Genomic DNA, 14827 nt, shown 5'->3' with positions numbered 1-14827 from the left:
TGGAATAGTGTAGGTTAGATGGGCTTCAGGTTGGTATGACAGGTCGGCGCAACATTGAGGGCTGAAGGGCCTGTACTGCGCTGTAATGTTCTATGTTCTATCATACACTTGCTTTATGATTGGTCAGTATATTAGGTTTTTATTAAAATACACTTTCTTCCTACACTACAGTGAAAATACAGACAATAGTTTATAAAAGTTGGCTTAAATGAAACTCTCAAAATACTTAGTTAACTTTTTGAATGCAGGAGCATCCTATAAGCCCTCACCAAATTTAAAATGAAAGGAACACTCAAACATGAATGCATCAGTAAGAGATGTGCCTTCCTCCAAAATCCCAGTTTCACTGGAGACTGGATAATAAAACCTGGAGACCCTGGGTGTGTGTGAGCCTGACTCTCTCTCTCAATCATGCTTCTTTTGTCTACTTTTTTAAAAAGAATCCTAAGCCATCTACCCTGCTGTGCAGAGAGCAGACAGCTCTTTGCCTGGTTTACAGCATTTGTTTTCAAAGAAACAGAACAAATGTCTTCAAGGCACATCTTGTCACAATGTGGATTTAGAGCAAAATAAACAGAACCTCAAGCTACATGAAGCTAAAACTGGAATAAACAGGAGTAAAGAAGTTTTGCAATGTGCCGATATTTTGTAATTGAAATGTTAACAAAACCTGCAAGACAGTTTCACACCAGATTCAGGCATCTCTAGACTGCATAATGAAACGTGCAGAAGGCAGGGGCATGACTAAGAGTGGAGAAGGTGGAAGTGTGCCAAAGAGTGTCGTCCCGTTTTCCCCCCCTCAGTCAAAGCAAAATGCTTAGAGACACAGAATAGTTTGACCTCCTTCATCTTTTATTCCAGGCCTGGGGGAAGAGAGAATGATTGCCCATGTGCACAAAGACATGAGTTCTTCATCTTTTCTCGAACAGCAATTTCTTAGTGAATTATATATTCGCTTACAAGGAGGGGCATCCAGATAAAGCAACATACATATTCATTGGGTGACCATTACAATCAGCAAGTGTTGATAGTAAAGATTGATCCATCTGCTGTTACGCAATAAATGTTCTTAACCTTGTTAACTGGCTTCACATAATAAATTATTTTCACCTTGTTAACTGACTTTACATACTGAATGCTTCTTCTTGTTAAATGGCTGTATATAATGAATGCCTTTTCCCCTCATTAATTCACTACCTTTGCCTCCAGCACCTCATTGTTTACTGCAAGTTCTTATCTGATCTGAGTCATGCTTAGCTGAACTTTTTTGTTTCACGAAACTCAAAATGTAACTCTTTCCCTACCTGCTCATATCCTGTACACATTGTCAGGAGTGCTGTGGTGCTCTGAGTTCATGTATAGAATAGAAGTGGAGGTGCTGATGTTGGACTGGGGTGGACAAAGTCAGATGTCACACATCACCGGGTAATGATATGACAAGTTCGTTTGAAATCACAAGCTTTCGGAGCATTGCTCCTTCATCTGACTTCATCTGGTGTCACGTGACTTCTGAACATATAGAATAGATAAATGCTGCTGTGCAAGCCACACTCTGGTCCCTGTCTCTTGGATGTAGTTGGATACACAGCAAAATATTGATGTCAACTTTTTCTTTCGCTGCAGGATGGTCACAGGGGTTAACTATTCTCCCAACTCAAAACCGTAAAGAGGTCGGAGATGGAGACAACGTGATGTTGGAGTGCAGGTTTGAGCTCGACAAAGCAGACATCGGCCCACTGGATATCGAGTGGTCAAAAACGCCCAATGATCCAGCGGATTCACCAATCATTGTGAGTATCGAGCCTGAGATTCAACCAGCTAAATCTATATAGAGGCGTAAATGTTAAAGGTTAAGGTGCAGTGATTGGTCAATTATTTAGACCAGTGGACAATCTGTCAACAGATCCAGAAACCCTGAGTTCAGCTCATTTTGAGAGAAAGAATGTCAGAATTGCCCCCATCTGACTGCGCTTGCTTATTTCTGTACTCTTTGTCATGCTACTTTTGCGTGGCACATCCCTTTCTGAGCACATGCTTTATCTTGCTCTCACTCTCGTGCTCTCTCTCTCTGTCTGTCTGTCTCTCTCTCTCTCTCTCTCTCTCTCTCTCTGTCTCTCTCTGTCTCTCTCTCTCATTAAAACACTAGATTCTGAAAGGACCTGACACAGCTGAAGCTGTTTCCCCAGAACATTAGATCACAGTCTCCAAGTCAAGGTCTGAGCAGTGATGAGCTGAAATGTGGAGGACTTCCATTATTCTGGAATTTTATATCACAGAAAGCTATGGATACTGTCATTGAGTATATTCAAGACCAATATTGACAGATTCTGGAGGGAATTCAGGCAGATGGGGATTGTGTGGGAGAATGAAATTGATAGAGAATATTAAGCAAGTCTTTAAGATTAGTTTAGCAAGCTTCAAGAGGCAAATGTTCTACTTTTCCTGTTTTTCATCAGCTTAACACCACAATCCCTGTATGCTCTCTGGTCATCTATTACCTTTAGGTAATCAAGTCCTTACCTAATGCTGAAAAGTACCCCAGTGTGCCTTCTGGAGGTGAAATGATGGCACTGTATTTCTGCTCAGATACTATTCTACCAGTGTTAGTGAACTTACTGTCTGTCTACCTGACCTAACTCGGCTGCTTACTCATTAAACTGTTTCCTAATCAACAGGTTATTGACTATTCAGGGGACAGGACTTATGAGACACGCCTTGAAGACATGAAAGGTCGTGTGCACTTCAGTTCACCAGATCCCAAAAATGGTGATGCTTCCATCAACATCACCAGGTTGAGACTCAGCGATTCCGGAAGATACCATTGCAAAGTGAAGAAGTCTCCTGGTTCAAAGACCATATCAATCACGCTGGATGTTTTGAGTAAGGAAGCTGTCTTTGGCTGGAAATGGATTTATAAGAACCGGGAGCAGGAGTAGGCCATTCAGCCCTTCGAGCCTGCTCCACAATTCAATTTCATTGTGGCTGATCTTAACCTCACTTTTCTGCCCCCTCTCCATAACTCTTTAACCCATTGCCAGTTAAAAATCTGCCTGCCTTCCTCCTCCTCCTCAAATCTACTCCATGTCCATTGGCCACCACACTCTGGGGAGTGAATTCCACAGATTCACTCTCCTCATCTCATTCTTTTGAGAGAATTAATTCCTCCTCATCTCTGTTTTAAATCTGCCACCCTTATTCCTAAAGCTGTAACCTCTCGTTCTAGATTGAGCCACAAGGGGAAATATCCCTCCACATCTATTTTGTCAGTTCACTTTAGCATGTTATATACCTCAATTATATCTCATGTTGTTGTTCTACTGAATTCCAAAGAGTATAGGCCCAAACTGTTCAATCTCTCTTCATATAATCAAAACCCTCATCTCTGGAATCAATCTAGTGAACCTCCTCTGAATATCCTCCAATACAACTATATACCTTCTCAAGAAAGGGGACAAAAATTACGCGCAATACTCCAGGTGTGGTGTCAGTAATGCCTTGCACAGTTACATCAACACTTCCCCACATTTATATTATGTTCCTTTTGCAATACATGGCAAATTTCCATTGGCCTTCCTTATTACCTGTTGTACCTGTAAATTCATGCAACAGGGTACACAGATCTCTCTGCACCTTTAGAACTCTGACATTTCTCTCTATTTTACATAATAAATTGTTTATAACCCAGCTATCCCCTCCACCTCCACTCCAATCTATCACCATTGCCCCTCCAGTCCCCCCCCCCCACGCACACGCGCACACACTGCATTTTTCTCTCGGCTCCCTTGCCCCCTGCTCCCCAACATTCCTGATGAAGAGCTTACGCTTAAAACGTTGACTGGCCTGCTGTGCTTTTCCAGCACCACATTTTTTGACTCATACTTATCTATTTAAAGTACCATCTGCCAAAGTTTGGCCTTTTCACTGAAACTAATCCGCTCCACTTGTAAATTTTTAATTTCTTTACTTCAACCTACTTAACCACCTGTTTTGGGATCATTGGCAAATTTGGCAATAATGCTACTATTCCTGCATCTGAGTAATTAATTTAGGTTTTAATTAGTTCAGGTTCTGAAGACCAAAGCCTGTGGCACACCATTAGTTATGTTTTGCCAAGTAGAAAAAGACTCATTTATCCGAACCCCCTACTTCCTGTTGGTTAGCCAGCCCTATCCAAGTTAAGTTTACCCAAAACCCCATGTGATCTTGTGTACAACTATTTTGTTTATATATTTTATCAAATGAATAAATTCCCATTATCCACTTTGCTAGTTACATCTTTAAAAAAAACAATAAGTCAAACACTATTTATCTTTCATCAAAACCATAATGATTCTGATAGAGCTGTGTTTTGACTTTCAAAATGTCCTGTTAATGTTTTATTAATAATAGAACAAAGAACAAAGAAAGAACAAAGACAATTTACAGCCCAGGACAGGCCCTTCAGCCCTTCAAGCCTGAGCCAATCCAAATGTACTGTCTAAACCTGTTGCTCAATTCCTAAGCATCTGTATCTCTCTGCTCCCCACCTACTCGTGCATCTGTCCAGACGCGTCTTAAATTAATCTACGGTGCCTGCCTCTACCACCTCTGCTAGCAACACGTTCTAGATGCCCATCACTCTCTGTCTGAAGTACTTGCTGTGTGTATCCCCTTAAACTTTCCACCTCTCACCTTGAAACCGTGACCTCTCGTTATTGAATCATCCACCCTGGGAAAAAGCTTGTCTCTATAGGTTCTAACAGTTTCCCAAAAATGCATTAAACTAGCTGTTTTCCAGTTTCCTATTATCTGTCCAATTCCTTTTTGAATAGAATATAGAATCTCTACAGTGTGGAAACAGGCCTTTTGGCCCAACAAGTCCATACTGACCCTCCAAAGAGTATCCCACCCAGATCCATTCCTCTGACAAATGCACCTGACTGACACATCATTGAACACTATGGGATAATTTAGTACGGCCAATTCACCTAGCCTGCACATCTTTGACTGTGGGAGGAAACTGGAGCACCCAGAGGAAACCCACGCAGACACGGGGAGGATGTGCAAATTCCACACAGACAGTTGGAATCAAATCCGGGCCCCTGGCGCTGTAAGGCAACAATGCTAACCACTGAGCCATGCGCCACCCCCATAATAATAGCATTTTTCCTATCCACCAGAACATTTCAGATTTGAAGGAACTTTGGAATATTATAACAAATTTATTAATTATCTCTGGTGCTACTTCCTTTTAAGACCCTCAAATATAGGCCTTCGGGCCCTGAGGATTTACCTGCTTTCAGTCTCAGTGGTTCGCTTAGTGTTTTTCCTCTTGTAATGATTGTTTTAAGCCCCTAATTTTCTGTAACCTTTGCGATCGCTCTTACCATGGGAATGGTACTACTGTCCTCCACCATGGAAACTGAGGCAAAATATTCTTTACCATTTCTGTTTCCCGACTATTAGCCCCTCCTAATCCCCTCTTCTGGGGACGATCATTAGCTTTAACTAATTTGCTTCCCTTTTACTTTCTTTTATAAGTTTTGGCTATACTCTTTTTTTATAATTTACAGTTGCTCTTGTTATTACTTTTTTTGAAGCATCCCTTAGTTGATCTTTAAAAGTATCCAGTCTTCCATCCTGCTATTAGCAATGATTTGCCTTGGTTTTTGCCTTTATGTTAACTTTATATCCATTACTTAGCCCTGGATGTTTCCTAGCCCTCTTGCTGGGAATATAATCCTTTTCTGGATTATATTTTAATTAGAAGGAATTGAACATCTCTTTAAACATCTCTGAATAGTTCTACCTTTTAAAATCTTCCTGTATAATCCAGTTGATTAGATTGGATTCCCTACAGTGTGGAAACAGGCCTTTCGGCCCAACACGTCCACACCGATCCTCTGAAGAGTAACTCCCCCAGACCCATTTCCCTCTGACTAATGAACCTAACACTCTGGGCAATTTAGGATGGCCAGTTCACCTGACCTCCGCATCTTTGGATTGTGGGAGGAAACCAGAGCACCCGGAGAATATGCAAACTCCACGCAGACAGTCGCCCAATGCTGGAATCGAACCTGGGTCCCTGGCGCTATGAAATAGCAGTGCTAAAAACTGAGCCAACATGCTGCCCCAATTTAGCCCCACTTGGGCTAAGTCTGCCCTTATGCCTACATGATTACCTTTGTTTAACTCCAGAATGTTAGTGTGGGACTCTACTTTCTCAACCTCAAACTGATTTGTAATCCTAGCATGCTATGATCACTCTTCCCTAGAGGATCCTTTATTATGAGATTATTCATTAATTCCACCTCATACATAATATCAAATCCAGAACAGCCTACTCCCTGGTTTTCTCTTCAATATTATTGCTCCAAGTAATCTAACACATTGAATATATTGTCCCTCAAGGCTATCCCTTGCCACTTCGATTAATCCAATCTGTTTGCATACTGAAGTCCCATGAATCCCTTTCTTCCAATCCCCCAGTATATCCTGGTCTATGCTGTACTGTTGGACTATTATTCGGCTTTGTTCGTTGGTTTGTTTTAGTCAACCTGTTTCAGAGATGTTATTACATACTTTTGGAGCAGGTAGGATTTGAACCCAGGCCTCCAGTTAGGGACACTACTACAGCACCATAAAAGCCCTCATGATTTGGTCACAGATCTTTATCCCAACGATTGGAGAATGTTTATTGGCTCCTCACCTTAAAGGTTGGGATTCCGCACCTCAGGATATAGCTGAGGTTGGGAAGTCAGGACAATGGACCTACAAAAGAAAAAAATGTAGCAAGGAGGTAAAAGCGTCTTGGGAAGAGTCAAAAGATTTTGGTGAAGGAGTAGGCTGTGTGTAAACTGGGAATGTTGCAAATGGAGGAAAGTGGGAATGTGAGGCTACAGAGGATTGGGAGGGATTGGAGGAGACTGGAAAAAGCTGGATGCTTCATTCACGGAACGCCAATAAGGAATGGTCCCGCTCCTGGGGACAAACAGGAAGTGCTTAAAGGCACTCACTTTATATAATCAACAGGTTCCACCTCCTTTTCATGACTGACCTTTCCAAACCTCAAGACCAATATACCTGCTGAGAAAATGGCAACAGATTTCTAATTGGGCTCTCACTATTACCTGGTATATTTAAAACAAAAATCAGAGTGGAATGCCCACTTGCCTCAATATTCATCCACATAAAAATGGCAACCTGTGTGTTGTTATGGACCAGGCCAGATCCCCTCAAAACATTTCACATTACTAGGCTGGGCACTAACTTTGCTTGTTGTTTTAAGCAGGTGTAACGGTAGATATTCCAGGAGTGATGTAGATGGTCCCACCACTTCATTTTAAACAAAACAGAATTTATTTTCAATATTACTGAATGAAACACAAACAAAAGAGAACATAATATAGAGTAACTCAACTGTTTTAAAAAAAACCCAATCAACTCTATCGCACCTTAATGATACCATTCCAAATGCTTGCAACATTCCCATAAACACCCATTTGGCAAAAAGGTAAAATCAGACACAGCTTCTTACAGGAGAGATGTCCGAGAGAGGGAAAGGATCAGCATGGAGCTGTTTCTTTGATCAGCAAATCTGAACAGCCAGACTGCTAAAATCAAAACAAACTAGAGAAAAGCTGAGCTGGGAGAACTGGCCACTCCCTTTCATTGTACAAGGGTTTTATTAAATTTGAAAGCAATATCCATTAGGTATAATCACATTGACCTTAAAATCCATCCACACCCAGCACATCAGAACTTCTGTATTTACAAAACCTGAAAGAAAACCCAAAGACAGAATAACCATGTCAAACGATTGTCACACAGTGTCTTCCAATCTGGCTGAGGATGGTGATGGTGGAGATTTATATCAAATGTCTCACTGTTCAGCTAAACAATCCATCTCTTCCACAGTCCCCAAATCGCAAATACCACTCCATATAATGCTTGCTCACGCTCTCTCTCATGCTTGTGTGCTCTCTCATGCTTTGCTCTCTCACGTGTTTTTTTCTCCCTCTCTCTCTAGTGCACAATCTCAAACACCCATCCTACCTCCTGTTGACTCTTTTCACTGCCTGAGTTCCCCTACACGGTTGCCACCTTCTCTATGAAATGTATCTAAAATACCTTGTCAATTCATCTTCCTCTTTTTACAAATGAGTGTTAGATATTGGGATCCCTTTAAAAACTGAATTTTCCTAGTGTTTACTGTACAGCTCATTGCAGCTGTAATTAGCCTTCCAAAGTTCTAGCATGGAAACAATTATGAGAATTGTGGTGGCCTGATATGCGTTGAACTAACGTCAATATTTTGTTAACAAGACCAGTATGCTTTGTTTATCTAATTAATGAAGGTATCAAATCAAAACTGCTGCTTCTCACCAAGCTATCAGAAAATTACTTACCTCAACTGGCAATTCAACAATTTGTAACTGTGATCACTCACTTCCTAACATGAACATGAGGAGTCTGTTGCTGGAGGTGGTGGTGATTCCTAGCTCAGATTGGATTTCAGTTTATCCCTGCCCTTCAGAACTTTGAATTCTTTGTGCTTCATGTTTGTGCTGTAGTGAGACCAAGCAATACAAAATGTTACGTGGATGGAGCTCATGAGGTTGGAAAAGATGCATTGTTGAAATGTTCAAGTGAAGGAACGCCCCCTATCAAATACACCTGGACCAGACAGAGCCCATCAAATCTGATGCCTCCTTCTGCAGTTGCAGGTCAGTACATTTTATACTGAGCTCTTTGGGATTATGTAGAGTATTTGTGAAGGCTGTGGAGGGCATGATGATGACATGTGGAATGCTGTCTGTGTTTACATTGTGCTCTCAGGCTCTGTGATGGTTGAGGAATCAAATCATCACCTGGATATCAAGGGCATCAAAGTTATCACCCTGAAGAAAGTCATAAACTTGGCATGAAAGCTAGCAACTCTCATTATTGCGCCTGGAAGACTGAAGAGGGCCGAGTCAAAGGCTGTCCCTCAAGCTTTGTCAAGTAAATACCAGACTATGACCATCACTAATAAGTGACAATCTAACCACTGCCCTTCGACAATCAATGGTGCTACCAACACTGAATCCCTCACTATTCACATCCTGGGGGTTAGTGTTGACCAGAAACTCAACAGGATTCACCACGTAAACACAGTGAAGTAGTTGAGGCTTCCTCATTGAATGCCTTTAAAGTTAAGGTAGTGATTTTTTTTATTATGAATTAAGAATTATGGTGAGAGGGCAGGTAAGTGGAGCTGAGGCCATGAAAAGATCAGCCATGATCTTATTGAATGGCAGAGCAGGCTCGAAGGGCCAGGCAGCCTAATCCTGCTCCTAGTTCTTATACTGCATGGAATAACTCACCACCTGACTGCCCAAAGCCTGCCCCCCCCCCCCCCCCCCCCCCCCCCCCCATTGACAAAGCAAAATTCAGGAGTGTGATGGAATACACAGGAGGCGACATGTTCAGGAGGCGACTGACTGTGTGGAGTTTGCACGTTCTCCCCGTGTCTGCGTGGGTTTCCTCCGGGTGCTCCGGTTTCCTCCCACAGTCACAAAGATGTGCGGGTCAGGTGAATTGGCCAAGCTAAATTGCCCGTAGTGTTAGGTAAGGGGTAAATGTAGGGGTATGGGTGGGTTGCGCTTCGGCGGGTCGGTGTGGACTTGTTGGGCCGAAGGGCCTGTTTCCACACTAAGTCTAAATAATACTCCCACTTGCCTGGGTGGGTGCAGTCCCAACAACACTCAAAGCTTAACACCGTCCAGGACAAAGCAGCCCACTTGATTGGAGCCACATCCACAAACATCGACTCCCTCCACCACTGATGCTCAGTAACAGCAGTGTGTGCCATCTACAAAATGCACAGCAGAAATTCACCAAAGATTCTTAGACAGCACCTTCCAAACCCACAGCCACTTCCATCTAGAAGGACAAGGGTAGCAGATACATGAAACATCACCATCTGTAAGATCCCCTCCAAGCCATTCATCATCCTGACTTGGAAATATATCATGGTTCCTTCACAGTCGCTGGGTCAATATCCTGGAATTCCCTCCCTCATGGCATTGTGGGTCAACCTACAGCAGATGGAGTGCACCTTCACAAAGGCAATTCGGGATGGGCCATAAATATTTGTCAGCCAACGATGCCCACACCCCTCCGAGGAATTTAAAAATAAGCTTGCATTAAGATTCAGTGGAATAATAACAGATGACTGGGGTCATAACATATAGCATGGTGCTCAGATTGCATTTGGTTACTCCAATGTAGGGGAGACAGCATTGTGAAAAATGAATCCTGTACTTTTTAATTCATTCATGGGACAATTTACTGTTTAGACCATTCAGAAAAACCAGGAAGCAGTTAAATGTCAACCCCATTGCTATAAGTGTACAATAACATTTAGATCAGATCAGGTGAGGATGGCAGATTTCATTCCCTAAAGGACATTAATAAGGCAAATGATTAAATCTACTTAATTGAACGAATGGATGAAAACTCGCACTCGCTTTCCCTGCCTGTGCCCTAACAATGCCTCCACTTCTGCTCTGAAGTTTTAAAAAGTCTTTCCTTGTAACCTTCCCATACATGCATACTGTCCCTGAAATAGGCTCGTGGTTTCCAATACTTCCCCTAACTTTCATTTTCAAGGAGCACAAACTGGTGTTGCTCTCTCTCTCTCTGAAATAAATATTTGCACCACTTGCTGCTTGCACACTTCCAAAAGAGGCCTAACCACCGACTTGTGACTTTAACTTGTTGCCACTGTTTCTAATCTTCACCGAATTTTCTTGGACGTTAAATAACCAGTTTCCTTCTCTCTGCAGATGTCGTCTCAGGAATTCTGAAATTCAAAAACGCAACAGCGGATTACTCTGGTGACTACGCATGTACAGCTAGCAATCGAATTGATAGTTCACAATGTGTCGTTAGGTTGTCAGTCTCATCCTGTAAGTACTTCTTTTTCCAATGCACTTTCATTTCTCAAGTTGTTATTGTCTCTCTCCAGAAAGCTATTCCAATGGCTCACAGTTCCACGGTTGTTCCCTGAGGTAGATGTTTGGAAGAGCAGAAAGAAAAGGCATCCATTTCTGTAGCACCTTTCCCGTCCTTGAGTTGTCTCAAGGTACCTTCCAGGAAGTGAAAAGCTTTATAAAACTAACAAGTGCCCACAAGCTCCCATAAGTAGCTACTGACCAGATACTCCTTTGTTATTCCTCAAATAAACAAGAGGAAAATCAAGCAGCCAGAGCACCCTAGAGAATTCCAATGATTTTTAAAAAAAGTTTCCTTTTCCTCAAGAAAAAACTGCAGATTGCTTTGTTTTGAGGGATGTAATAAACCAATTGGGCTTTTATGAAAATAATGAGGACTGTTGTTCTGATACCTCAAACCTCTGTTGCCTTGGCAACATTTGCTCATAAGCAATATTAAAAGGCCAGAAGAGGCAATTAGAAGGAATGCCTTTCATTTAAAGCAGTGACTTGTTACAGTGCACTATGTGAAAGGCTGGCGAATGCAAATTTGATGTTAACTTTCAAGGTGGAACAAGACAAACACTATGGGTCAATGTTTGCAGGGCTATGGAAAAGTACAGAGTATTGGAATTTTTCAAAGACTAAGTATGGTTGGCATGGAAGGTGACTTTACCCATGTACAAGTACGAGCATATCTATGTACAAATCAGGAGCAGCAGTCAGGCATTTAAATCCTTGATATTGCTCTACCATACAATTAGATCGTAGTTGATATGTTTCTGTTCTGAATTCTACATCCCCATCTACTTCCAGTAGCCGTAGATTTTTGTTTCTGTAAAAGAATTAGTCTGCCATGGAGTAAAAAATATTCACTGACGCTACCTCCCCAGCCTTCTGAGGCAAGGTTCCAGACTACTGTACAAACCGCAGAAAAAAGGTTCGCCTCCTGTTTGATCTAATAAGGGAAAACTCCTGATTTTTAAATAGTGCCCCCTTTAGTTCTTGATTCACCCACAAGAGGAAACATCCTTTCTGTGTTGCCCATGTTGGTGACCTCTCACGGTCCCACATGCTTCAATCAAGTTGCACCTCACTCTTATAAACTTTAGAGATCATGAGCCCAGTCTGACCAGCCTTCTCTCGTAGTTATCAATGTGCAGAGGTCCTCTGAAATGCTTCAATGCATTTATGTCTTTCTCTAAATAATGAGATGAGAACTGAACACTTGAGTGTGAGAGATGTGGTCTCATAAGCGTCTTACATCATTGAAGCATACCACCCTTGCTTTTTATGTTCAGTTCTTCTCATTAATCGTCATCATTGACAATCAATTGCTATTGAGTATGATTGTCCATCTAGGAAATTCCGTGTGACTGGGCATGGGTTCTGCAGCTCCTTCTGTAGCAGTGAGCCTGATCCTACAGCCACATCTCCAACCACACATTTCACTGGTCATTCTAGAGTTGGGAGTAGTTCTTGATCTTGAGATCGTTGGCATTCCTTTCTCCAGTTCCTTTTCCGTACGCCCTCTTGTCGATGGATATTCTCAAAGAATCATCTCTCTTTCTACCAAGCTAGTTCCTCTGAGCAATAGTCTCCCATATGTAGATATCGGTGATGCATTTCCTGAGGGAAACTTTCAGGGAAGTATGCTCATTCATCTTTAGCTGACTTCTTCCCACAAGCTTCAGTCTGAGCTCACCTCCATGTGTTTCCAAAACTAGTTCCTGCTTTCATTATTCTGCAATTTCCTCATACTGCAATTTCAATACATTCCATTCTTAAAGCCCTGTTCCTGGCTCTTGCAAGCTCAGCACAATTCACGTGCGTTTTTCTGTGTTATGCATAGTTCTTAGGTTTGGTCAAGTTATGCAAGTCCTTAAGTTCACAGAGTGGAGGGATTATTTTATAGGAAAAACTTAAACAGGTTGGGATTCCACTGACTGGAGTGGAAAAGAGTAAGAGGTGATCTCATTGAAAAATACTTTAAGCTCCTTAAGAATCCTGTGTGGCAGTGGAAAGGCACAGCAGGTCAGGCAGGCATCTGAGGAGCAAGACAGTCAACGTTTCAGGCATAATCCTTCATCAGGTCCTGATGAATGGTTATGCCCAAAATGTCAACTCTCCTGCTCCTCCGATGCTGCCTGACCTGCTGTGTTTTTCCAGCATCACACTTCATCGATTCTGATTCCCCAGCACCTGCACTGTCTCCTCCTTAAAGGGCTTGACAGGGTGCACGTTGGGAGCCTAAGACCAGAGGACTCAGTCTCCGAATAAAGAGGTGCCAATTTAAGACCAGGATAAGGAGGAATTTCTTATCTGTGTGTCATGTGTTGTTGAAACCCCTTGTCACAATGGGCTGTGGAGGTTGAGGTAGTTTCCTAATCATTAGAATAATCGAGGGTTTTGAGGAAAACACAGGAACATGGTCATGAGGGATAATGGATCAGCTCTGATTTTATTCATTGATGGAGTAGGCTGTTTCTAATGTAGTAAATTGCCAGAAGCAATTGTTCTCAAAAATTGCAGAGGCACCAATTGGAACCTTTCTCAATGGATAAGTTGAGCACAAATGAAAGAAGGTGCAGTCACTGACCTTCAGGTTGACACACAAAGGTGAAGTTGCCATGGGTCCCAGGGGATCACAGGGCTGCCTTCTCATTAGAGGTGATGATCATCAGAGAGACAATTGGTGGTGGTTTAACGTGAAGGTCATCATTCCTCAGACAGGGAGAGGGTCATTGCATCTTCATGGTACCCTCAGCCAGTGACAGGAATTGAACTTGCACTGTTGACGTCACTGTGTATTGCAAACTAATCAACTGAGCTAACAAGCCTCTCTTTGAATGGAGAAAGTGAAGAATGGGTTTTGTGTGGAAACATGACTGAACCCCTCACTGAATAAAAACTGGAATTTATTGCTCTTTTTTTTTAAGCATCCAACAATGCCGGGAAGATAGCGGGAGCCATTATTGGTGTACTGCTGGCTTTATTGTTGCTGGCCATCATCATCTGGTGCTGTCTTCGGAGAAAGAAACAGCAAACCTACGAGAAGGAGCAGCCTTATGAAATAAGGTAATCACAAATAATCTCCTGGTAGCGCAACAGTTGAATGTCACCTGGAGAGGGAAAAGAACTTGCTGTCAAGGCTTTTTATCTCTCATTCATCAGGACAAGTGCAAGAGTGGCAAATTAGGCAGTGAACACCAATTTATACTACATGAGCAAAACAATGACTGTGTTGACTTGAGTTAGCATTCCTTATTGTGCCCTTTGAAATTTAGCACTTTTGTTCAAAGCGGAACATAAATATTATTTCTGTTGTCCTGGAAAATACTTATTCTTAAATCAACATCACAAAATAATTTCTATACACGGGAGGTGTTGAGAGTTCAACATTGAAACGTTTTATTTTAAAAGTCAAAGAATTGACTTGACTCCAGTTGGACTTTTGTTTGTATATTCATTTATGGGATGTGGGTGTTGTTGTCTTGGCTAGCAGGTATTGCCCATCCCTAATTGCCCACAGGGCTGTTAAGCATCAACCACATTGCTGTGGGTCAGGAGTCACTTGGGCCAGCTCAGCTAAGGATGGCAGTATCCTCCCCAAATGGGCATCAGTGAACCAGATGGGCTTTTCCCCAAAAGTTGGCATCAGTTTCATGGTCGTCGGTAGACTTTTAATTCCCGAGTTTAATCAAGTTCAAATTCCATCATCTGTCACGGTGGGAATTGATCAGGTCCCAAGGACGTTACCTGGGTCTCTGAGCTACAAGTCCAGTGACAAGGTCACCAGGCCATTGCCTCCTGATAATAGCACCACAGTCAGCACTTTTATATCCATGTTTGATTTTGAGGAAGTGAGGATT

The 14827-nt window shown here is 42.2% G+C and overlaps 1 protein-coding gene across 2 annotated transcripts in view; it reads left to right on the top strand.

The window, feature by feature from the left end:
* cxadr (CXADR Ig-like cell adhesion molecule) overlaps positions 1 to 14827 on the top strand; it is a 100854-nt gene that overhangs the window by 58916 nt on the left and 27111 nt on the right. For both annotated transcript variants that reach the window (XM_060833847.1, XM_060833846.1), the window contains exons 2-6: positions 1624 to 1790; positions 2676 to 2880; positions 8553 to 8705; positions 10809 to 10931; positions 13895 to 14033. In XM_060833847.1, the coding sequence (XP_060689830.1) occupies positions 1624 to 1790; positions 2676 to 2880; positions 8553 to 8705; positions 10809 to 10931; positions 13895 to 14033 (787 nt within the window). The remainder of the gene's footprint in view (positions 1 to 1623; positions 1791 to 2675; positions 2881 to 8552; positions 8706 to 10808; positions 10932 to 13894; positions 14034 to 14827) is intronic.

This window comes from Hemiscyllium ocellatum, chromosome 12 (genome assembly GCF_020745735.1).
Source record: "Hemiscyllium ocellatum isolate sHemOce1 chromosome 12, sHemOce1.pat.X.cur, whole genome shotgun sequence".
Lineage (NCBI taxonomy): Eukaryota > Metazoa > Chordata > Chondrichthyes > Orectolobiformes > Hemiscylliidae > Hemiscyllium > Hemiscyllium ocellatum.
Note: the sequence above shows the minus strand (reverse complement) of the source record. Positions and strands in the feature narration are given on the sequence as shown.